Source organism: Hyperoodon ampullatus (genome assembly GCF_949752795.1).
Source record: "Hyperoodon ampullatus genome assembly, chromosome: 7".
Taxonomy (NCBI): Eukaryota; Metazoa; Chordata; class Mammalia; order Artiodactyla; family Ziphiidae; genus Hyperoodon; species Hyperoodon ampullatus.
Window position 1 is genome coordinate 74,303,672 of NC_136920.1, and position 25,773 is coordinate 74,329,444.

The 25,773-nt window shown below is 47.1% G+C and overlaps 1 protein-coding gene and 1 pseudogene across 4 annotated transcripts in view; one reads left to right on the top strand and one right to left on the bottom strand.

The window, feature by feature from the left end:
- Positions 1-25,773, top strand: part of NAV2 (neuron navigator 2) — a gene marked incomplete at its 5' end in the record, with an annotated part of 768,636 nt that overhangs the window by 516,706 nt on the left and 226,157 nt on the right. For all 3 annotated transcript variants that reach the window (XM_079709585.1, XM_079709583.1, XM_079709584.1), the window contains 2 exons: positions 12,689-12,761; positions 24,162-24,417. In XM_079709585.1, the coding sequence (XP_079565711.1) occupies positions 12,689-12,761; positions 24,162-24,417 (329 nt within the window). The remainder of the gene's footprint in view (positions 1-12,688; positions 12,762-24,161; positions 24,418-25,773) is intronic.
- Positions 17,001-17,672, bottom strand: LOC307056720 (26S proteasome non-ATPase regulatory subunit 9-like; annotated as a pseudogene). The gene has a single exon. The product of its transcript is annotated as a 26S proteasome non-ATPase regulatory subunit 9-like (transcript).

Here is a 25,773-nt window from a genome sequence, read left to right on the forward strand (position 1 = left end):
GCTACTCATGAGCAACCCGGAAGAACCATAAGCTGCAGACATTGGCAAGTTGGCTGAGCCACAAAACTGAGTTTTACAGGCTGATGTGAGGGAACTGGTCACCAAGCTGGTGAGCCAAGTGTAACTCTTGGCCTTCATCTACAGATTAATTATCCCATTACCCTGTTCTTTTATATGTGTTGGTTTTGTGGGTGAAATGGTAGATTCTAGTGGTATCTCCAAAACTGAGGATTTACTGCACTCTTGGGGTGTATCAGGGATCTGCTGTTTTGCTTTATTTTGCATTTACGTTCTGCTGCCTCTTGAGGACTGTGTGGTGGCTTATGGGTTAAAAAGCATGGAAATATGGCAAAAATACAAAAAGCACCCAGACCTTCTAAAAAGATCCCAGTGAGTCAGTGTCAGGCTTTCAAGTAGGGGAGCTGATAGGTCTAAGTTAGCCTGTATCACCTTTGTTTAGTGGGGTGATATTTGCTTAAAGTCTGCTGTTGCTCAGGAGGCTGTCTTTTCTACAAGGGAAGGACCACACTATCTCATCACCACTGTTTCCCCTTCCCTTAGAGCAGGGCCTGGGAGAGAGTAAATACTCAATCATCACTTTTCCAGGAATGAATGAGGCTGCCAAGTCCCAGTTCGTCCCTGGGCGAAATTCTCCGACAAGCACTGCTCTTCCCCATTCGTTCAAGAGGGAGCTGTGTGTTTGGGGTCTACAAGTTGGAATCTGAGTTTGTATCCTTCTCTGTAGGTGAAGCCAGAAGTTTTCTGCAAAAAAAATGTTTGATTCTTCTTAACAAAACTACTTGTCTAAGGCTTAGGGTTTCCTGTGGAACTTAGCACAGGAGACTTTGACCTGAGAGCTTTTTAGATAGAAAATACTGATTCCAACAGGGTCAAAGTGAATTCAAGCTTCAAGGAGCCCATTCATAGGGAGGCTGTACTAGTGTCATAATTTAGTGGATCTCAGAATGTCTCACAACTCCAAATGATCTTCACTTTCAGAAGATGTCATGGGTGTCTAGTACTCTGCCATTATGGGATTGTGTGAAGAGCTTTTTTTTTTCTTTTTAACATCTTTATTGGAGTATAATTGCTTTACAATGTTGTGTTAGTTTTTGCTGTCTAACAAAGTGAATCAACTATATGCATATGTTTATCCCCATACCCCCTCCCTCTTGTGGCTCCCTCCCACCCTCCTTATCCCACCCCTCTAGGTGGTCACAAAGCTCAAGCTGATCTCCCTGTGCTATGTGGCTGCTTCCCACTAGCTATTTATTTTACATTTGGTAGTGTATGTATGTCAATGTTACTCACTCACTTCGTCCCATCTTACCCTTCCCCCTCCCTGTGTCCTCAAGTCCATTCTGTACGTCTGTGTCTTTATTCCTTTCCTGCCCCTAGGTTCATCAGAACCATTTGTTTTTTTAGATTCCATATATATGTGTTACCATACGGTATTTGTTTTTCTCTTTCTGACTTACTTCACTCTGTATGACAGACTCTAGGTCCATCCACCTCATTACAAATAACTCAATTTCGTTTCTTTTTATAGCTGAGTAATATTCCATTGTATATATGTGCCACATCTTACTTATCCATTCATAGGTCAATGGACACATAGGTTGCTTCCATGTCCTGGCTATTGTAAATAGTGCTGCAGTGAACATTATGGTACATGACTCTTTTTGAATTATGGTTTTCTCAGGGTATATGCCCAGGAGTGGGATTGCTGGGTCATATGGTAGTTCTATTTTTAATTTTTTAAGGAACCTCCATACTGTTCTCCATAGTGGCTGTATCAATTTACATTCCCACCAACAGTGCAAGAGGGTTCCCTTTTCTCCACACCCTCTCCAGCATTTATTCTTTGTAGATTTTCTGATGATGGCCATTCTGACTGTTGTGAAGTGATACCTCATTGTAGTTCTGATTTGTATTTCCCTAATGATTAGTGATGTTGAGCATCTTTTCATGTGTTTGTTGGCAATATGTATATCTTCTTTGGAGAAATGTCTATTTAGGTCTTCTGCTCATTTTTGGATTGGGTTGTTTGTTTTTTGGATATTGAGCTGCATGAGCTGCTTGTATATTTTGGAGATTAATCCTTTGTCAGTTGTTTCGTTTGCAAATATTTTCTCCCATTCAGAGGGTTGTCTTTTGTCTTGTTTATGGTTTCCTTTGCTGTGCAAAAGCTTTTAGGTTTCATTAGGTCCCATTTGTTTACTTTTGTTTATATTTCCATTCCTCTAAGAGGTGGGTCACAAAGGATCTTGCTGTGAGTTATGTCATAGAGTGTTCTGCCTCTGTTTTCCACTAAGAGTTTTATAGTGTCTGGCCTTACATTTAGGTCTTTAATCCATTTTGAGTTTATTTTTGTTTATGTGTTAGGAAGTGTTCTAATTTCATTCTTTTACATGTAGCTGTCCAGTTTTCCCAACACCACTTATTGAAGAGACTGTCCTTTCTCCACTGTATATCCTTGCCTCCTGTGTCATAGATTAGTTGACCGTAGGTGTGTGGGTTTATCTCTGGGCTTTCTATCCAGTTCCATTGATATATATTTCTGTTTTTGTGCCAGTGCCATATTGTCTTGATTACTGTAGCTTTGTAGTATAGTCTGAAGTCAGGGAGTCTGATTCCTCCAGCTCCATTTTTTTCCCTCAGGACTGCTTTGGCTATTCGGGGTCTTTGTGTCTCCATACAAATTTTAAGATTTTCTATTCTAGTTCTGTAAAAATTGCCATTGGTAGTTTGATAAGGATTGCATTGAATCTGTAGATTGCTTTGGGTAGTATAGTCATTTTCACAGTATTGATTCTTCCAATCCAGGAATGTGGTATATCTCTCCATCTGTTTGTATCATCTTTAATTTCTTTCATCAGTGTCCTATACTTTTCTGCATACAGGTCTTTTGTCTCCCTAGGTAGGTTTATTCCTAGTTATTTTATTCTTTTTGTTGCAGTGGTAAATGGGGGTGTTTCCTTAATTTCTCTTTCAGATTTTTCATCATTAGTGTATAGGAATGCAAGAGATTTCTGTGCATTAATTTTGTATCCTGCTACTCTACCAAATTCATTGATTAGCTCTAGGTCTTTTCTGGTAGCATCTTTAGGATTCTCTATGTATAGTATCATGTCATCTGCAAAGTGACAGTTTTACTTCTTCTTCTTTCTTTTTTTTTTTTTTTTGCGGTACGTGGGCCTCTCACTGCTGTGGCCTCTCTGCTGCGGAGCACAGGCTCCGGACGCGCAGGCCCAGCGGCCGTGGCTCACGGGCCCAGCCGCTCCGCGGCATGTGGGATCTTCCCGGACCGGGGCACGAACCCGTGTCCCCTGCATCGGCAGGCGGACTCTCAACCACTGCGCCACCAGGGAAGCCCCTACTTCTTCTTTTCTGACTTGGATTCCTTTTATTTCTTTTTCTTCTCTGATTGCTGTAGCTAAAACTTCCAAAACTATGCTGAATAATAGTAGTGAGAGTGGGCAACCTTGTCTTGTTCCTGATCTTAGAAGAAGTGGTTTCAGTTTCTCACCATTGAGAATGACGTTGGCTGTGTGTTTGTCATATATGGCCTTTATTATGTTGAGGTGGGTTCCCTCTATGCCTACTTTCTGGAGAGTTTTTATCATAAATGGGTGTTGAATTTTGTCAAAAGCTTTTTCTGCGTCTATTGAGATGATCATGTGGTTTTTCTCCTTCAGTTTGTTAATATGGTGTATCACATTGATTGATTTGCATATATTGAAGAATCCTTGCATTCCTGGGATAAACCCCACTTGATCATGGTGTATGATCCTTTTAATGTGCTGTTGGACTCTGTTTGCTAGTTTTTTGTTGAGGATTTTTGCATCTATGTTCATCAGAGATATTGGTTTTCTTTTTTTGTGCCATTTTTGTCTGGTTTTGGTATCAGGGTGATGGTGGCCTTGTAGAATGAATTTGGGAGTGTTCCTCCCTCTGCTGTATTTTGGAAGAGTTTGAGAAGGACAGGTGTTAGCTGTGAAGAGCCTTTTTAAAGGTCCATGTGAGGTACCACCAGACTCTTGACATATGTCAACTCATGTACTCTTCAGTAATGCTATGAGATAGTTATCAGCATTCCTATATTACAGATGGTGAATTTGAGGCTTGAAGCAGTTAATAATTTTCTTAGGGTTTTGTGGGTAGTTTCTAAGGGAACCAGAATCTAGTGTGGAGTTCAATATCTGTATCAATATATACCGTTCCTTAATAATTGTGATGGAATACAAGTACCTCCGGGAGAGGTGACATGTTGGGAGGCTAGTAGCAAGCCCTTCTGTCTTGGTGTGAATTGGTTTATCAGTATCTTTTCAAGAGAGGGCTTGCACATCAGGTGATGGAAAGGAAAACCCAGGAGGAGGAATGGAAGGCAGACCAGATAAGCTTGTTTAATTTTCTGTTTTGCCAGAGGCCGACCCCAGACACAGCTTTGAGCATGTCATGGCCTGAGCACTATAGACCAGGGACAGTCATATCAGAATTGACAACACATTAACAAAAACTGCCAGTTATTGGGCACCTACTAAGTACCATACACATATCCTCTCATACGATAACCACCACCACCCTGAGTGGTAGGTGTTAGAATGCCCATTTTACAGATCAGGTCACTAATCAGGTTAAATTGCTGATGATCAAAATTCAGTAAATGGCAGAATCAGGATTTGAACCCAGATCCGTCTGACCCCAAAGCCTTTGTTATCCCATAAATATCACTGTTTAGCCCTGATCACTCCCCTTTTAGCATCTGTGTCAGCTCCTAATGGAGGCCTCCACTTGGAATAATCCCTTTTGGGAGTGCTAGGACGTTTGGGATCATTACTGTGAAACTGTAGGAGGAGGAATGACGTGCAGGATGCTGTGCTGAACGAACATGCACAAAGGCATCCTTTGGGCCTTTCTGATGATGCTCTTCCCCTGTGGAGTTTTCACCCTCAGAACGACTGCTATATCCAAAAGCAGGTACTCTGAAGAGTTCAACTGTAGGCCTCTATTCTGGGAGCCTCCAGAGTGAGGACTGGCTTTGAGAAGTTAGCCACAGCTCCCCTTCCAGTTCTCTCTCTTTGTTTCAAGGGAAAAATCGAGAAGTCAGAAAATAATAGGGAAATGAAACATTCTAGGCAGTAGGAAGCAAAGTGGGAAAAGATAGTCACTGGAGGAATTTGAGATTCTTGCTTTCAATTTTTTTTCTTCCTCTAGAGAGACTTTTTTTGTATCCATATGGACTTACCCATTTGCTGTAACAGCAGAGAGACTCCTATAAAATTTTTTTAAAAAGGAATTCTTGACAACATCTTGGAAAGCCTAAGTTATAAATATCATAAAAGATAAGGAGGATAACATTGCCAAATTAAAGGAAGGAGTCGGGCAAGGCATTAAAGCAGCACGGGAAACAGTCTGACAGAGAGACTCAAGCTCCATCCAGCCCCTGAGTCCCACGTTCATAAGCTTTGTGTTTCAAAGCCACCAAGAGAGCTAGAGATGACTTTCTGAAATCTTTGATGCTTGAATGGCCAGAGCTTGGACTGAAGGTATAAGGAGCCCCTTGTACTACCGGCCAAAGATGGCTTTCTGTGTCTGTCAAGTAAGCAGCAACATGTGGGGCTTACAAGGAAAGATGTTCCCGAACGCTTCCCCACCTGGGTGGATTTGAAGCACCAGCATACATTTCCCTTTTTCTGGGGTCCCCTTCTAAAATTAAAACTACAGTGTCTGGGCCCTGCCTGCTCTGTCCTGTGGTGATGCGCATCTCCAGGACCATACTGTGACCCATGACCATGTAAGTGACCATATGATGCTGCTGGACCCCAACACTGACGTAGGTAGAGAAAAAAGTGAAGCTGGAAAATCATGCATCAGATTGTGGTCCCTAGGAATGCAGAGCAAAAAGGCAACACTGGTGAGACAGGCATTTCGGAGGGCAGTTCCCCAAAGTACATTTTGGTTTGGTTTCATGGTTAGATTTCTTGTTTTTATTTTTTTCCTCTATTCTATTTTTATTTTTGGAAAGTGTCAGGGGAAGGAGTGTCAGGAGAGCATGGAGGCTTGTCAGATAGGAAACAGACTTCCTAGTACATGGGACCACAGATGCTGCCCTGCCCTTCCCATCCCTCCGTGTCTCGGTGCCCAGCCTGGATGTCACTGGAGCCCCACCTTGAAGGCACTGCTTGATCCATCCCTAACACAACATAGCCCATCCTGCAGCTTTCAGACCAGAGGGCTTGGCCTGGCTGCTGTTGCCATGGTAATGGAGTGTCAAGGCTTCCCTAAGAACAGGAAGGATCCCTCCCTTCTCTCCTTTTCCACATCAGCTCCTGAATATGGCCCAGCACTCTGCTTTTGCTCTGTGTCCTCTCTCATTGCTTTTCTCCTTTGCTCACTGGCCTCCAGTCATTCCAGCTCTTTTGGTTCCCAGAATATGCTGGGCTGCATCCTGCATGAAAGCTTTCCAGCCTTAGGTCCCCTGTGATGGGGATGTTCTTCTCTTCCCCACTCTCGGTGCCCAGCTCACTCTTACATCTCAGCTCAAATTTCCCTTCAGTCAACAAACATTCTCGAGTACCTACCATGCTCCCCATGCTCTTCTAGGTGCTTGGAGCTACATCAGTGAACAGAACAGACAAAAAGCCCTGTCTCTGTGGACCAACTTGCTATCTCTTCCTTAAATTCTTACCTGACTCCCCATCCCCCCAGGCTAGATCCTGTCCTTTAGTACATGACAGATGCTATTGGTGTACTGTTTATCTAGTGCCAGCTCCCCTACATTAGACTGTAGGTTCTAGAGGTCAGGGATTATGTCTCTTTTATTCACCACTGTATACCCAGTACCAACACATTTCCTAACACCCAGAAGGTGCTCAGTAAATATGGATGAAGAAATGGATAAATGAATGAATGAATGGTAATTGTTTTTGTTGACAAGTAGCAATATCGGGTGTGAAGACCACACACACTTCTGGGAGGAAGTTGTTTGTGTTGATAAGAGGCTCAAGAAGAAGCTACACTGTGCTTTTACTGTCCCTAGAACTTGCAAGTTCTCGCTCAGCCTTGTCTGGGGTCTAGGTCTCCCACTACTTAAGCTCTAGGCGTTTCATGATTTTTTTAAAATGGCTGTGACCATGCCTGACTTTAATGCAGCATCTGTTTGCCTCCCTTCCAATTTCATCTTCTCAGGAAGGAGACCTTCAAGGGGTGCGGTGACAAACTCTGAACTCATAAAAACTAGCACACCATTTACTCATTATGCCCGGAGTCCCATCTTTCCCTGGGCTGCGATAGTGCCGGTAGAGATGGTCTTCGTCTACATTAATCATTTTCATGAGCTTTGCACTCAGCTACACTGGTATTCAGAGAAAAATGCTACCATGACAACTGCCATAACAGATGGTATTTGATCAGTCTCTAAGCTACCGAGGAGATATACAGCAGTGCTTCTGAGGTTTGCATATTTTATGTTATCATGAGACCCAGTCCAGCCTTAATCATGATTAAGTGTGAAGTTTTCCATTTGCCTCCGATCCCCCCCTCCCTTCTCTTTCCAGTTGTTTGCCATTTGTTTTGATTTTCCTTGCTCTGCGCCTGGCCTGTTTGGGGATGTATTTCTGGATGTGGGAGCCATGGGCTACAACATACATGGTCCATGGAAGTTGCCCTGCAGGTCTAAAGTTCAGAGACTGTTGAGAAGCTATTCAACTTTGGAATGGAGAGTCTGGCTGAGAGTGGGAGAAAGGCTTAATTGCAGCCTTTGTCTCTTGGATGTTCATGGACCACACAGGGTTGAGGCCACATATGGCCCCAAACAAAGGGAAACTCTGGGAAGTACATCTTGGTCTTGGTTTGTCCCCTTACTTTGCCCACTCCTCCATCCAGCTCCTCTCTGCTCCCAGGGTCTCTGGTGTTGTGGTCCCCCTTCTCAGCTTCCTGCCTCTACCCTAGCTAGCACTGCAAACTCCAGGAGCTTGATTCCAGAGCTCTTGGACCCATTTCTATGGCAACAACTACAACAGCCTTCTCACCCAGTGCCCCTCCCCACCCATCAGCAACACTGGAATGTCAGACTTCGCACAGATTTTTTTTCAGCTAATTTTGGAAAGTAGTTTATATTGGCCGCTATGTGTTAATGAACAACTTGCGTTGTATTTACATACTTTGCTGGTGAAGAGTCTCTTCCTTCACTCTGCCTCTCAACTTTAACAGGATCCTCATCTTGCACTGCATGTCTGGATCCCATATGGAGCCGTGAGCCTTGTTAAAGATGGGCACTAGGACCTCACTGTGCTGTGCTGAGTGCCCCAGGGTCCTGCCACCATCCTGTCCCCTCCAGGGATATGGTGGGAGTTTGCAACCTCAGTGGTACTGGAGGATGGATTGTTTACCTGAACAGTATTTATAAGAAAACCTTAAGGTGAATTTGAATCACAAGAGAGCGTGGATCAAAGAAACATTCTCCTCTTCTGATCTCATTCCAAGTGAAGCGGGAGGTTGGAATCCACATCTGACCCTATGCTGCTTCCCAGCCCCGTGCCCTTCCTGGGGTGCAGATGAAAAGAGCGTGGGTCTCGGCCCCCTTGTCGGGAGTGATTTTTAGCCTTAATGGAACATTATTAAACAGTGGATTTGAAACTTGAGGAATGTTTTTTGAACTCCTCTGTGAGCAGAGAATTCATGGTAGAGAGGAAAAAATTCAAGGCGCTTGATGGGCTTATGAATTGTCTTTTAAATGATGACCCAAGTTCTTATTTTCAGGTTTTACATTTTCTGGGACTGCAATCTGGCCATCTGGATAATGTTCCCCGTTTCATCTCCTCTTTAGGAGAAAGCATTCCTAGTGCCCTTAGGTCTCCTCCTTCACCTAATGTAGGGAGATCCTAGTGCTTCCCTTGTTTATATGCTCTGATTCTCCTGGAAATGGATGGGAGTCAGGGAGTGTATGTCGAGTGGCTCTGTGGACCCTAAAGAGAAGGATTATGTAAATGTGGGCTCCTGGACTGGGGGGAAGATTCTGGACCAGCACTGTCAAAAGAATCGAGCACAATGCCTGGCACAGAGCAGACATCCACACAGTGATGTTGATTGAGTGATTGAAAGAATCATATCCCTCAGGTTTCTCACCCTTGGCACTGCTGACATTTGGGGGTTGGATAATTCCTTGCTGGGAGGGAACTGTTGTGTGCCTTGTAGGGTGTTTAGCAGCATCATTGGCCTCTGCTCACTAGATGTCAGTTTCCCTCAGTGTTGTGACAACCCAAAATGTGGCCAGATGCCCCCTGGGGGGCAAGATCTTCTTCCTTTCCCAGTCTCCCTTACTCAGCAAAGAACTATTGATCAAAATTATGAAATTGGTTGACAGAATGATAGGACTGTAACAAAAATGAACAAGAGAGGAAATATTCTAGGTAACCTGTTTATAATTATTTCTCCCCTTAACAGAATTTAGCATTTAAAAAGAAAGCCCCATGGGTGAATTGAAATGTACCAAGGGTAGCCTTGCAAGAAGAAATTGCCATGGACTTTATTTTTTTTAATTTATTATTTTTTATTTATTTATTTATTTTTGGCTGCGTTGGGTCTTCATTGCTGCCCGCGGGCTTTCTCTAGTTGCGTCAAGCTAGGGCTACTCTTCGTTGCAGTGCGCGAGCTTCTCATTGCAGTGGCTTCTTTTGTTGTGGAGCATGGGCTCTAGGCGCGCAGGCTTCAGTAGTTGTGGCTCACAGGCTCAGTAGTTGTGGTTCATGGGCTCTAGAGCACAGGCTCAGTAGTTGTGGCGCACGGGCTCAGTAGTTGTGGCGCATGGGCTCTCTAGAGTGCAGGCTCAGTAGTTGTGGCACACGGGCTCAGTAGTTGTGACGCATGGGCTCTAGAGCGCAGGCTCAGTAGTTGTGGCGCACAGGCTTAGTTGCTTTGCGGCACGTGGGATCTTCCCAGACCAGGGATCGAACCCGTGTCCCCTGCATTGGCAGGCGGATTCTTAACCACTGCACCACCAGAAAGTCCTACCATGGACTTTAAATGGTGCTACATACATCAAATGCTCCATAGATGTAACAAGGAAACGTACTTCATGCTCCTTGTAGGGAAAATTCTATAGAACTGCAGTGTTGTAGTAGAGCAGTACTTTTCTTGCATATGTTGGCAGGTGTCCCTTTTTTTTTGTATTTAGTGTCACATTGCCACACTGTTGCTGAAAAACTAAACCTACCCATGTCAGCCCACCTACATGACACTTCCCAGGATCAATATCAATACCAAGTGCACTATTTTTGATTTTGCATTAACAGATTCAGGGGTGGTCAGATTTCTCTTCTCATTTGCTATGGGGTCATAATTGCCAACGCCTCCCTTCAGAGCCATGTGTAAGATATTATATTAGAAGAAGTAGGGTAGGGTCCTGTATAGCACAGGGTACTGTATTCAGTATCCTGTGATAAACCATAATGGAAAAGAATGTATATATAATTGAATCACTTTGCTGTACAGAGAAGTTAACACAATATTGTAAATCAATTATACTTCAATAAAATCTAAAAAAATTAAAAATAGATAAACAATAAAAACACATACACACCAAAAAAAAAAGTAGGATAGGATTATAGGAAGAGACAAACAGTAGAAGAGGAATTTTATAAGTTTACTGTGATTTACATACCAGTGCCTTTGTGTAGAGGCCACAGATCCTTTTGAATGGTTTTGGTCTATTACCACTGTATACAATATCATGAAATAAGGATTGGTATTTTCTCAAAAGCAGGGTTTTGTAATAGAGTGCAATAACATTTAGAGAGATGATTTTTTTTTTTTTTTTTTTTGCGGTACGCGGGCAGCCTCTCACTGTTGTGGCCTCTCCCGTTGCGGAGCACAGGCTCCGGACGCGCAGGCTAAGCGGCCATGGCTCACGGGCCCAGCCGCTCCACGGCATGTGGGATCTTCCCGGACCGGGGCACGAACCCGTGTCTCCTGCATCAGCAGGCGGACTCTCAACCACTGCGCCACCAGGGAAGCCCCAGAGAGATGATTTTTATTACACTTCTGCATGGAAGCCGATGGCGCCAAAACACCTTGCACAGGGTCCTCCCAGCCATTCTCTTCCTTCTTCGTCCTCACCCTCGCCCCCCTCCCCTCCAAGGTGGTAGCACTTGGTTGTCACTGTCAGTCATCCTGCGCTGGAAAGAAGGAAGGAGAGTTTAAAGCCATCTCATTTTTCCTCCCTCTTTGTAAGAAACGATTTTCTGCGATGGTGGCAGGCATAACGTGTAGCATCAGCATTTATTTCGTTGGCAGGAAATTGCATTCTACCCCTTTTCTTAGAGATGAAAAAATGTCTCCCAGATGAAGACCCTGGAAGGTGAGCTGTAAGCTGGGAAAGAGATTGGGAACCTGAGCTAAAAACTGTGAGGATGGAGTGACCTCAAGCTCAGGGTTGAGCGGATTCTTTTAGAATGGATGCAGTTTTATTCAGGTGTCCCTGAGCTTAATTTAACGTGTTTGGAAGCTGTGAAGACTGGGAGCAGAGCAGGAGAATGCCAGACATCAGGGGAGGGTGGACATGAACTTCAGGAAGACTGCCTTGGAGCCAGACTGTACTCAAATGGGAGCTCGTAAAATGGAGACGCTTCACTCTGTGGCTCTGAAGGAACCCTCAGGATGTTGCTTGGGGGAGGGGAGGGAGAAGGGTCACATGTACGCTGTGAAAGAGAGTCATTCATGAGGTCACAACAAACCCCGTGGGTCAAATACTGGTTGGAGTTCATAAGCGTGTGGCTGGAGCCTGGGAAGTCGGGGTGGGGGGCGCTAAGGGGTTGCGGAGGTGAGGAAGATCTCCGCTGTGAAATGCAAACCGTGTGAAATCCAAAGTTCCCTGTGCCAAGTGCAAGGCAGTTTCTCTTATTTTTGGTCACCGCTGACATGAATCGAGCCCGAACAGTTTCCTGTAGACCAAAAAATAATTAGCCCTGACAACTGAAGGCAAATCAGACCTTTGGGAATGATCTAACTGCTCTTTCCTGAGGGCTGGACGTGAGCTTGCCCTTGGCCGTGGCATCAGCCCTGGAAAGCCTGGGAGGCCTCCCAGACCCTGGTGGGGTCTGGTCCCTTCTGCCACAGAAACCCGGAGGACAGAGAGGTTGGGTGAGTCTGCAGCTCTCCCGTCCTCTGCGATGCCTGCCATCCTGAGAATTTTGTGAGTAAACACTACCCAGATTCCTGCTGAGACGCCCATTCACTCTTTTGATGTTTCACTGCCCACCTCCTCAGGGGCTGGGAAGTCTCTCCCAGCTGCTGGTAGGTGGAAGGGTCTCCTAACCTTGTCCCCACTCTGTGTTTCTGGCAGCTGCTCAAGTGTTCAGGATAGCACTGGTGACAGTGACCTACACGAGAACTCCAATTCCACCCTGGTTATTTTTGGCAGCCGTGAGCAATCCAAGGCCTTGACTTTTGGCGCTGTGTGTAGTTGGGATATTAGGTAGCCTTTTCCTGTGCAAGTACAGACAAAGGAGAGTACTGACCTGCGTCCATCTATCCATCCGGCGTTTTCATGTCATTTCTTCCTCTTCGAGAACCTTAGCAAATGCACAATGAACCCTCTCTCTGACACAGACTTTTGTTCCTAATAAGAGATGGCTCTGGAGAAGACTGAACATTTATTGAGTGTATATTGTTTTTTTTTTCCCCCTAGATTGAAAACATAGATGCCTGCTTGAATTTCCTGGCAGCTAAGGGAATAAACATCCAGGGGCTGTCCGCAGAAGGTGAGTCTGAGCACTTGTCCTAAAGCTGCCCTTTCATCCTTCCAAATGCCCACCTGTTACTTATTGATGACATTTTTAGAGTTAAGCCAAGGGGTGCTGGTGGGCTTTTCCGCTTTTGTCTCTTTCGGGTTTTGAGGCCACTCAGTGCTTGTCTACACTTGAGGATGCCAACTTTTTGACATCCTAAAGAATCTCTCTGAGAGCGCCAATCCAACTGTGCCAGCCTTGTCGGCAAGACACGGAGGGAGCAGTACAGACGGAGCTGCTTCTCTTTGAGAAGGGCTTCATCAAACAACACCGATCTGATTCACGCGACCGGCAATTTAGTTAATTATCAAGCCAAGCCTTATCTGTGGGAGAGAGAACACTTAACCACAGAGCATATTTAAACTGTGCAAGTTCCCAGGGAAAAATGCCTAATCCTTATCTCTTAATTTTATTAGAAGAAGCAGCACTTTTCCTAGCTCCCCCCGCTCCAGAAAAGCATGTGATTTATTAATGAGGTGCTCCATTTTGACATTGTGATTAGTTTTTCATTAACTCCAATTTGGTGGCTAATTAGCACGTTAGCATTGGCTGGTGGTTCGCTGTTCATTAGGTGTTGGTCTGGAGATGGCAGGTCTGAATTCTCAGCCTCCTCGGGCAACAGCTCACTCTGGAAACTTGCTGTGTCTCTCTCCTGTTTGTAAATACAAGCAGCTGCTAGCTCCAGAGCGCCATAGGCCCCAGCATCCTCCCAAACTCATTAGGCTCCACCTCCTCCAGTTTTCCCAGAACAGGTAGAGCAGCGTGGGCCTCAGATGACACCACCTTTCCCTATCCTGGTCGCGTTTTGCAGAGTTGCTGGTTAGCATTGACCCTGGTAGTTAGGGGTGGGGAGGCGGGGAGCGGTGCGGAAGGACACAGCCCAGTGGAGCGTAAGTTTGCAAGCATGATCCTTTTGGGGCCTGTTCCTTGCCTTTGCTCTGCTGTGTGGTGAAAGCTTGGTTTTCCTGGCTGTGTTTCTGGACTGTAGTCTCTTCCAGTGTTGCGGGTGGGTGGCTGCTATTGGTGTCTCGTGTCTCTGCACGGAATTCCCCAAGTGGGACCTCTAACAGGCTGGGGCTGCCCCGGGTCAGACACGGTCACACTGCTTCCAGAGGTCTCGGAGGCAGCTTTCGGTGGTCAGCCTTAATCTCAGCTCTGAGAGAAGGGTCCATGGAGGATTCCTTTGCTCTGGGCTATGGGCCCTCCTCCTCGGGGGATGAGATCTAGGCTGAATGGCATGTGGCGTGCCCATCGCTGGGGCATGAGGGGTTGGTGTTGGTGTTTCCATGGAGAGGAAGGGAGATGCAAATTTCTATTCCAAGGAACACATTGCTTCCTCCTGGTAGAGAGTTCTCGTGCTGGTGGAGGTGGCAGGCACACATTCCTCCTAGGTCCTGGGCATGATTGGATCCCGGGCCTGTGCACCCCACCCGCAGCAGAGCATCAGCAGGGGCTTCTCTTCTACAAGTCACACGTAGCAGAAAGGGCTCCAGGGGATGCAGACTCTGTAGGCCAGCTTCATCTCATGTGGCCTGGAGGTGACCCTGGCCACCCCGCCATCTGTCTACCCATTGTCCTGCATTCTGCCTGTCCTGTCTCCCCCCGCCCCATCTTCTCTATACCTTAAGGCATAGAGAATCTACTCAACAAATATTTGTTGAATGAATAAGTACCAACTGTGCTTTTAAGGCTTTTATCTGCATCAGCTCCAGCTCTCTCAACTGACGTTGGAATTTATAATTTGCTGAGTTTACAGATGAGGAAATTTTTCCTGAAAGAAGTTATGCAGCCCGCAGTGAGTGAGTGGCAGGGCCAGGATTGGAACCCAGGTCTGTGATTTCGGAGCTCCTGTTCATGGTGTCTTTGGGGAAGGCAGATGGATAAAATGTGGGCGTGCTATGTACGGGTGAAAGAAATCAAAAAAGATCTAGAACCTTTGTTGGCTGGAACACTGTCTCGGAAGATGCTGGGCAGCCCATGAAGGCATATCGTGCAGACAAACTCAGCCCCAGCCCCCCTGGTCGGTGGTGGGATGTGGCCCTTGTGAGTCTGAGCAGAGAAGAGCAGACTGGAACCAGTGTGTTGAGGAATCAGTCACTGGGGCATAACCATGAAGTAAGTTTTTCAGTAACTGCCCCCACCTGTGCTATGTTGACCCCCATCTTTCCTGCTTGGTTGAGACTCATTTAATGATACCTGGGCCAGAACCCATTCTCTTCGGTCTTGTGCAGTTATTAGAACAGATTTATGTCAGTACTTAAGACTCAGTCTTGTTCTTTTCTTTCTTTTCTTTTTTTCTTTTTTGTGTATGCGGGCCTCTCACTGTCGTGGCCTCTCCCATTGCGGAACACAGGCTCCAGACGCGCAGGCTCAGCGGCCATGGCTCACGGGCCCAGCCGCTCCGCGGCATGTGGGATCTTCCTGGACCGGGGCACGAACCCGTGTCCCCTGCATCGGCAGGCGGACTCTCAATCACTGTGCTACCAGGGAAACCCAGTCTTATTCATTTTTAAGCTTCAGTCTCAGACTCAAAGCTCTTTTCCCCAGTGCCCCCCAGTGCAGGTGGCTTTGGAAGGTTGAGGGGGGCCGGGGGGGGTGATGACTTGACTTCCTTTCCCTTCCCTCGTTCCTGTGCCTGAGCCTCCAGGATTGGGGCGGCAGCAGAGGCAGCAGAGTTCTGCTGGTGGTGAAGTTGCTGCCCTCCTCTTGGTGGGCCATCATTGCCACTGTCCCCACTGGGGGTCTCTGCATGCCCTGCTGACCGGCACTCACTCCCATGCTGCTCCCAGGGCCTCGGTATTCTCTTGTGAGATTTGACCACTCTTCTAGCTCACCCCCAGCTGGTAGCAGTCACATTCCATCCCCCTGATTCAGGCCCCTCTTCGTCCCCACACTAAGGGGGTCCTGGTAAGGCCGTAGGCCTCAGTCTCACAGTCCCTGCGTTACCCACCATAGAGCAGCAGGGATGTGTGGGCTCTGTCTTCCACTTGTAGTGATGGAACAGGCCTCCTGTCATCTGGAAGTCCCCGCCATACAGTCTCTCTCCAGCTCTTTCCCCCAGCTTAGGTGGCAAACAGGCAGATCTGCCAGGTCCCTGCTAAGCAGGTGTCCCAGCTGGGCACTAGGACACCAGCACCACCACCTGGAGTGATTCTCTTGAAGCCTCTACTCCCTTGACTCCCAGGAGTGCAAGGACCCCACTGTCTTGCTCCTTGGTGAGGGGAGGAGATATCCTGTCTCTGTGATCATCAATCATGACCACCCACGGCCACCCTCAATGACATTCTCTCATCTGGATCTTCTTATATTGATTTTGGGCGCGGTGGGTAGAGGCTGGTGATGATGGACTTTGGTTGTAAGACTGATTCTGGACTAGTGCAGTCTTGTGGGAGGGTGACTGGTCCCAACTTCTGTCAGGGCCTTGAACTTACAAAGCAAGGGTGCTTGGAGCCTGTTTTCCTCAAACGGGCCTTATTCACAATTTCAGGGCTACAGGAAGTACCTCCATTTGACATACTGTTAAGTTATAGGAGTGGAAATCATGTATTGAGGACCCACCATGTACAGTCACTGGGCTAAGTGTTGTACACATTTTAGTTTATATCCTATTTAATCCCGCACAGCAACCTTCCGAGATCACTATTCGTATTACCCCATCTTACAGATGAGGAGACTACGGCCCAAAGACATTGTTCCATGTGGCAAAAGGGAGGCCCACAGAGTCAGCAGTGGTCAAGCTACTCACATCTGCTGATTCAAGTCCTGGTATTTTATACTACTCACCACTATCTATGCTTCTAACCACTCCCATAACTACTAGAAAATCATTATAGTGTTTAAAGAAATCATGTAATTTTTTTAACACTGTAAAACTGTTTATTTGGGGGGAAAAAACAAAATTTCTAGAAGAATAAAGTCACATCAGCACCTACCAGAATAATTCCTGCCCACTTGCTCACAATCCAGAGGATTCCCATTTAGGGCCATGGCCTAATTTGCAAAAGATGCTAAACACAAATCAAGTTTTTAACAATGCGTTAATCCCAAGAGATCACACTGGGAGACCACAGCATTTCCACCACCTAGAAGTTCAGGCTCCCAGCCTCTTCCAGAACCTTGAGCTTCAGGAAGAGAAGAGAAGGAGGAAATGCCCACTAGACCCAAGTCTGGGGCAAGGGAATATGCTTTCCTGTTTCTGTTCCCCAGGGACAATCATCTTTGCAAAGGCATAATGTTGCAGCCCAGCAGTCCTTTTCCCGCCCAGCGTGTTGGCACGAGTCTAAGCTGGTATTTCTCCCCTCTGCGGTTCACTGTCACATTCAGGGCTTCCCCTCACTGTGCTGGACCACACTGCCAATGTTCTGCAGCGACTGGAAGTTTTGGGTGTTCACAGGGTCAAACTCCACTATCTCGTCATCCACCTTGCAGACCTGCGATGCTGGCAGGGGAGCCAGGGCTGATGCTGTTCACTATGGCGAAGGCCTGAGCAGGGCTGAGGTCCTGGCTCTGGCCCAGGCCATGGCTCATGGCCTCCCTGCGGGCCTCGGCCAGGTCCCGGGCCTGCTTCTCCTTGTCGCGAGCATGCAGCTGGTGCAGGGCCTCCTCCACCTGCTTCATCACTGCCTTGTGATCGTTCTGCAAGCAGACGATGTTGTGCCTTGTGGTTCGGACTTGGTACAGGTCCACGTCTGCCCGGGGGTAGCCCTCGCAGTCCACCAGTGGCTCGTTCATCCCGATGCCTTTTTGGCTCTCCAGCACGTCATAATTGGCTTTGATTTGCGCCTCGATCTCCTCCTCGCGCCGTATAAGTTCCTGTATGTCCCTGACAGTCACCCCGCTGGCCTCCAGGGAGCCTCCGCTCTGCCTCGTTTCCTTCTCCGACATCGTGAACCTCGGCCTGGGAGCCCGGACGGCCGGTTTCCCGACCACGGACGCCCGAGAGAAATCATGTAATTTTAATGCTCTTTGTTTTCCTTTTGAAGATGATTGATTGCCCTGAGGCTCCTCCTCTGATTTAAAAAAAAAAAATCAGCAGTTGGAAAGCCTCATAGGCACATCCCCACCCTTTCCCAGTGAGTAAAGCCAGGTTTGGAACCCGGGAGGGTGTGTGCAACTGTCCTTGAAGCATCTCAGCAGCTCAGGCCCTGTCCTGGCCTGCCTGCGAGAGAGCCACAGGGAGCCTTTGTTCCAGGGCACAGACAGCTGATGCCTGCGAGCAGGGGCTGCAGGCCCAGGTGAGCCCCGTGGAGATTCTGCTGGTTCGGGGCTTTTCCTGCGTGTTCCTCAAGATCGGACCCATCCGCTTGCTGCTGGAGACTTGCCAGAGTCCTGTGAGCTTGGGCCTCAGCCTGCCCGGGGTGATTTTCTAGATCACTTCAACCCCTCACTCCACCTGTCACAACCATCTGTAAACCTGTTCCTGTGAGGAGGAATGGCCTTTATCCCTGGGAGTTTTGAGAACACCTGGGGTCTGCGCTACCTGGCCTTGAGCCCATCCTCCTGTAATGGGGAAGCGGAGGTCTGGAGGTGAAGACATATCCTATTTAGTTAAGCACGCATTTGCCGGGCACATCCTATATGCCAGGCACAGTGCTAGGCACCGGGGTACACGGAGAGTCACGTCAGTCATACAAAACTAGCTTTAAATTCCAATTAATGAGAGAGCTGTGCTGGTGGTATGTACAGGATCCAGTGGTGCCCAAAGAAGGCTACGATCAGCTCTGCCTGGGGCAGGCAGGGGCTTCTCAGAGATGGTGATGTTTCTCCTGGGTTTTACTAGTTGAATAGGCTTTCACCAATTGGAAAAGGAAGGTGAAGGGAAATTTAGATAGACGTTGGGGCATAGGTAATATGATGGGAACAAAGGACTAGCTTTTTATCCGTCTTCCAGGTTGGAGAAACAAGGCAGGAAGATGCTTCCAGGTGACTCTAACAGGGCGTATATGCTTTAGGAGTGAAATCGGTTGCTGACTTGATTAGTTCAGACCTGGGTTTGTTGCCCTGATAGCCAGAAACCTGATGCTGAGCTTTCTCCTCCTTTCATCCTGAGCCAGAAAGCAGGAGGTTTTTCTGGACCGTTAGGGTATAAGCAGCACGTAGATTGTCTCCATCTCTCCCTACCCATGTCACCTGAGTTTGGCGGTGAGCGGGGCCATTTCTGTCCTTCACCGGCAGGGGGCCCTGTAGGCTCTGTTCCCACCCCTTCATCCACTTCCCCTGTTGGCAGAGTCACTGAGGGGCTTTGCTGAGCAGTACACAGAAGGGCTGCCAGAGTGGGGTGGAAAGTTACATGCTGAATGGGGGTGATGTAGACGGCCCAGCTGGAGGAGTAACGCCACAGAATCCACACTCCCGAATCAGCCGGGTGACCTTACACCATGGCTTAAGGGGATTGAACAGGAATTCTGAGACTGCGGTCTGAGGCAGCCCTCCCTTTGGCTCCCAATCCCTTTCCTACAAAGCAGGTTTCTTTGTATTAGATTATTCCAATGATTATGCCTTATTAAAGCAGGCCTGAGGTTTCTTTTAAACAATATGGAAAGAGAATAACTCTATTATCCTCCCTTCTTGCCCAACATTCCCCTAAAGCATCCATGCAGATTAGCGCCAGCCAGTGGGTATGGAGATCAGTCAGAACCCAAGGAAGTTCAGAATCAACGCCATACTGAATTCTAGTGGAAATTGGACTATGGCCTGTGTAGTTTATTCTTCAGTTTACGTGGGTGCAGCCATAGGAGAGAAAGAAGAACAGGGTTCCCACGCTGGTTTAGATACCAGCCTAGCTCATGTCTCCTTAAACAAGTCATATCTCTCTAGGTCTACAGTTATTTCCTTCTCTACAGATCAGGAGGGTGAGGATAGTTGATCAGAAACAGAATGATGTTCTTTTTCCAAAGCCTCGGGAAATGTCATGAGGGGAACATTTTTGTGGGCTGGTGGATTTTGTTTTTAGACAGCCTGTGGAGCCAGCTTACCAGGCCTCGTGGCACACAGAGAAATGCCATTTGGAAATAGGAAGAGAACACAATTCTAGCTATTTTGGACCACCCATGGCATAAACTGTGTGTCTCGTTCCCAAACAGAGCATTCACCACGCTTGAGTCCTGTGTTCTGAAAATTACAACAGTCCAAACGTCCGCCAACTAGTGAATGGATAAAATGTGGTCTATCCATATAATGGGATAATACCCCAGCAATATAAAGAAACAAACTAGTGATAACACTCTCACCTGGATGAACCTTAAAAACATTATGCTCCGTGGAAGAAGCCAGATGCAAAAGACTGCACATCACATGATTGTCATTTATGGGGAAATGCCCAGAATAGGCAAATCAATAGAAACAACAGATCAGAGGTTGCCTGGGGGAATGGGTTTGGGAATTGACTGCAGATGAGCACTTTTTAGGGTGATGGAAATATTCTAAAACTAGAATTTACTAAACTTACTAAAAATCATCACACACTTGACTTTATGGATATAAACTATATCTCAGTAGAGCTGGTTTGTGTGTTTGTTTGTTTTAAAAAGATGACCATTGAGTTTTCTGTAAAATGAGATTATCATGGTTGATTTTCTTTTTGACGCCTGTGACTGTGGCCTGGAGGGGACGTGCAGGAAGAAGGGCTTCTTAGTCTTCTCGTAGTTGAAGAGCTCTGTGCTGAGTTCTGAGGGGGCTGCAGGTACAATGACGGTATTTTCTGAACCCAAAAGGGAAATACAGAGTCAGGCCATGTCCTAGGTGAGTTGCCCTTATTTTCTCATTAATCCTCTGTTAATTCTCATAGCATCCCTGTGGGGAAGGTGTGGCACACATATGCCAATTTTAAAGAAGAAAACTGCGGCTCAGAGAGGTTGACTCGTGGAAAAGCTTTGAAGTCCATAAATGCTGGACTAGAGAGATTCAAACCCAAGGCTTTGTGGCTCTAACAATCAGTGATCTTTATAATAAAAATGCTTCCTCCTAAGAAAAAGTGTATTTATGAGAGCACTGCGCTCCGTCACAAATAAAAAGATGCTTTCAGGAATAATAGAACAGTTATGAACAATAAATGACTGAACATCCACTGCAGGAAGAGAATATGACAGAGCCAGCTCTATTCATCTGCCCTGGGCTGGGCAGGTAGATTAAGGGGGTCCCGATGTGGATATGCCTGCTTTTTGCAGGGGGCAACCCCTGAGCCCTTGGATATGCTGAATTGCTAGTTCTTCCCTTCTTTGTTTTTCTTGCATGGTTTTAAAAAAATGTATTATGGGATATTTGACACATCCCATAATACAACAATACTTCTAGAAGGAGAATAAAGAATATTTATATGGCCATGAACTAACTTAAATAAAACATTATCTGGTGTGCTTTTCAATACACGACCCATGATGGGTATGTAAGTAAGCCTGGTTACACCATGTTGGGAGCCTGGGCTTTGAGCTGGAAAACCTCCATTCAGATCCCAGCTCCAGGATTTATTACCTTGGAGAGGTTTCAAACCTTTCTGAGCCTGTTTCCCCTTAAGTAAAAGGGAGATAATAGGCCTCATTTTCCAGGTTGTAGGGATTAAACGGGATCATGTATGTAAAAAGCCTCTCTTGATATATACTAATTAGTAATAGCTCTATAAAAGGCACTAAAATCTTACATAGATTTCATCTGTCATGATGATAGCTCTGTTTTCATCCTTCAGGGAATTCAATTTTGAGGGGAAATTGTTTTCCCGAGTTCCTTAACAGGTCGTCACCTGCACGCCAGCTCTTGATTCTGTCCTGCCTCCTGTCACTGTCCAGCTAAGGGCCCAGGGGTGTGTCCCTTTACCCTCCATCTGCCCATGAGGAAAATGCCCATTTTAAAGAAGAACACTGAGACTCAGAGGTTGAATCTTACAAAAACTCAATCTATAAACTGAATCATCCCAGCCAAGCCTCACACTCTGTGACACTGGTGTCCTTGTCAGAACATTTAGAAGCAGAAGCGGAACAGGCCACAAGTGTGTTCTCCTTTGGTTTCCTTAGGATGGAGAAGGAAGCAGAGCTGAAGGGTTAAAGCTGAGCTACCCAAAGAAACTGGGGGACTTTCCCACATCTGGGGAAACTTTCTGTGCTCCCTGCATTGTACACAGTGGTTTACGAGCATCTTGACTTGTCCAAGTCAGCCCAGGCTTACACCTGTTTTCCTAATATAATCAAGAACTTCTCCCTCCCACTCTCAAAAATGATGTAATTTTCGTGATAAATTATAAGGTCACATGGTAAAAACCATAACTTTTAAGGCATGAAACCGGAGCTGCATGGGAATCTCCTACAGGATTCTGAGGCTGCTGTGGTCATACAGTAACCAAGACCAGTGAAGGACGTGACTGTTTACAGTTGTGCTTTCACAGCTCTGCTCTGGTTTGATCTGCAAAACAACCCTGTGTGATGGGGCAAGCTGTGTCAATATTGTCATTTGAGGCCCAGAGAGATTAAGTGACTTGTCCAGGGTTGCACAGCTAGTAAGTGGTAGAGTACAGACTGCAACTCATGGCTTTGGTTTTCTGAAAGCTGGGCTCCTGACACTTTTGTCCCACAATCAGCACATGCTAGCTCCCAAAGCAGAGGGTGAAAGTTGGATTTTAGTAGTTTGTATTGTCAGTTTCTTCAGAGGCTGGAAAGAGGAACTCTCCAACAGGAAGTAATTCAGCCTGACCTAATCAGCAGGATCACACCCCAGGGCACTGACAGGCTTGCAGATTAATGGGGCTTGTTTCTGAAAGAACCCCATTCATGCCTTCTGCCCCTCAACGGGTCCTTGGAGGAAACTCTGGTTCCTTTGTCAGCATCCTCTTGCCCAGCCTGGGGCTAACCTGGAGGTGTGTGTTACCCACACAGGGGAGGGGGGCTTCCCTTCCTCCAACCCCACTCCCTCGAACCCCCTTGCCAGTTCAGAAAAAGAAATTCTGCCTAAGGGTGGAAGCAAAGCAGAGGGAGCCCCTAGGTTCCTTCTTCTCAGTCCCCCATGCTGGGTGGCCCTATTACTTTACCCTCAGGGTCAGTTTAGACCCTGGCCATCAGCATCTGGTGTTAAAAGAACTGCAGAAAAGGAGGGATTGCCCAAGGGGAAACACCCTTGCATCCACAGTCTCTGCCTGTGAATAAATATTTTATTCCGTCTCTGCAGCACTTAATGCATGCCTCGAGGCAAATGCGTGCCCCCGCCTCCACGCGGGCCTCTCACTGCTGTGGCCTCTCCCGTTGCGGAGCACAGGCTCCGGACGCGCAGGCTCAGCGGCCATGGCTCACGGGCCCAGCCGCTCCGCGGCATGTGGGGTCTTCCCGGACCGGGGCACGAACCCGTGTCCCCTGCATCGGCAGGCGGACTCTCAACCACTGCAAATGCGTTTTTTAACATCGGAAAAATTATGTCTGGAATAAAAAATTTTCTTAGCCCCACTCTGCACAAACTTCTTCTACTATAGGAGAATTTTTGTGTGCGTTCTTTATGGAAACAACCCCTATCTCCTATTCCCACGCCCACCCCAAGTTCAAGTTCTTTATTCAACGGGCAAGAGAGACACAGAGCCATCTGAGGGCAGGATGATTGGGCGAAGCAGGGTGAGGATTTTGTAGTGGGTCGGCAGCCACTGGCTCACTCCGGGTGGCTTGAAGCGCAGAGCACGGATTGGGCAGGGCCGCGTGGAGACCGGTGAGTTTCCCTCGGCGCTTCTGTCCCTGGACGGCTTGCTCTGTGTCCTGAACAAGCACAGTCTTGCTCGGGACTCGGTCTTTTTCGGTTGTGTCCTTCCTGAGAATTTCCCCCTGGCACTCACCAGACATCCCAGTTGCTGCTTGCCTCGGGTATCCACTCTAATCCCAGTGGAGAGAATCAACTAATTTCTTTGTGGTTTAGGCCTGATTTTAATTGACTGGGACACCAATTAAGTGTTCAGGAAATCTGTCATATCCTAGAGGAATTAAAACTCCTGCGTGGGCTTCCCTGGTGGCACAGTGGTTGAGAATCTGCCTGCTAATGCAGGGGACACGGGTTCGAGCCCTGGTCTGGGAAGATCCCACATGCCACGGAGCAACTGGGCCCGTGAGCCACAATTACTGAGCCTGCGCATCTGGAGCCTGTGCTCCTCAACAAGAGAGGCTGTGATAGTGAGAGGCCCGCGCACCGCGATGAAGAGTGCCCCCCGCTTGCCACAACTAGAGAAAGCCCACACACAGAAACGAAGACCCAACACAGCCATAAATAAATAAATAAATAAATAATGTATATTAAAAAAAAAAAAAAAAAAAAAAAAACTCCTGCGAGGGCTGAAGCGGCCTCTTGAAAGGGTGCGAGACGGGGCTCCCCAGAAAGGCTTCCTCCTCTAACCAGAACCTCTTCACTGTCTTGCAGAAATCAGGAATGGAAACCTCAAGGCCATTCTAGGCCTCTTCTTCAGCCTCTCCCGGTACAAGCAGCAGCAGCAGCCCCAGAAGCCGCACCTCGCCTCGCCACTGCTACCTGCCGTGTCCCTGGCGGCCGGGGCCCCCTCCCAGTGCCAGGCTGGCGCTCCTCAGCAACAGGTGCCCGCCGCTCCCCAAGCCCCGTGCCAGCCTCACCAGCCAGCGCCACACCAGCCATCAAAAGCACAAGCCGAGATGCAGTCCAGGTGGGCTCTCCTCGCCAAGTGATACTTCTGCTTTTTCTCAGGGGTCTTCTGCCCCACTGACCACATTCTAGCCTGTGCCGGAGTGTGTGTGTCATTTGCGCTTCTTCGGTGCTGAGAACTGCCGGTAGTTAGTGGAGAATTAGCGTGACCTTGAAATGGATGTGCCTGGCGGAGATGTGGACTTTTATAGATCAGTATCGCCAGCAGCCAGAGCTAATTAGCTGCTCCTGCCTGAACTCTGGCCTGTCACACACACACGTTCGTAGGCAATCAACAGCCCCTAAAATAGACTTCAAATTTCTTTTGCGTGTCTGCCTACAAGCTGGGTGTTCAGTGTTATATGTGCAAGTAATTTCCCTTAGTGGAGGCAAAAGTTCTCCAGCAGATGCCTCTGCTTTGCCATTAGAGAAATACTGAGAACACAGAAGAAAGACGGCCAGTGGTTTTTAGCAGGGAGAGAGGCATTCCCCCTTCCCTGAGAGGGCCAGCATCCCCTGATGGGGAGCAGTTACCTTTAAATGTGACTGACGTTTGTTGACCTTAGAGACCGGGTAGCAGTGTCAGCTGTGGCCCTCTGCTTTTTGGATTAGGACCTAGATTTGTTTGTTGTTTCCAGAGGGACTCGCCATAGAATGATAACGCTAGCAGAACGCCGGGGCAGTTACCATCTACTCTGTTACAGTGTATAGATGCATTCCTAAACAACTCTGCAGAAGATCACCTCGTAAAACATTTGTTTTAATGACAAAAGAAGGAGGGGATTAGGAACTAGAAAGTTTTTGACTCATAGTAAAGTTCTGGAGAAAAGTCCACCGTAATTGTTTTTTTTTTTTTTTTAAGCCATAAACCTTGAGCTATCAAACCTAAATGCCACTGATCGAATTGATTGCTTGATTTCATTGAACATATGCTAAAGAGTAATGGCTTTTTCTTTCCAGTTCCCCGAAGCACCAGCATTAATAATCGTAGGTTTTCTCACACACCGTCATACCCTTAGTAGGCCATTGTAGTTAGGCAAAGCACGAAGTGGTTCAAACAAAGCAGCTGCCTTCTAGATGGTTACAGCTTTTTTTCCCCAGGAGAAGCGCTTTTTCCCAATTGTGATGGTGTTAAAAACAGCACTGAGAGATGTGATGTAACTCAGAGCCCCTAGTTGATTATCTAATTATATCCAGTTCCCATTATGGAAGTTTGTGGACTAGTAGGAATGCCTGGACTGGCAATGAGGAATAGACAGCCAGGCAGCCAGCCTCTGCACCTTTGCCTTGAAGAACCACCTGGGTGGGACCATTCTCTGATCGGAGATCCCCGATGGACCTGGATGATTAAATGATCAGGACATCATTTCCCACACTG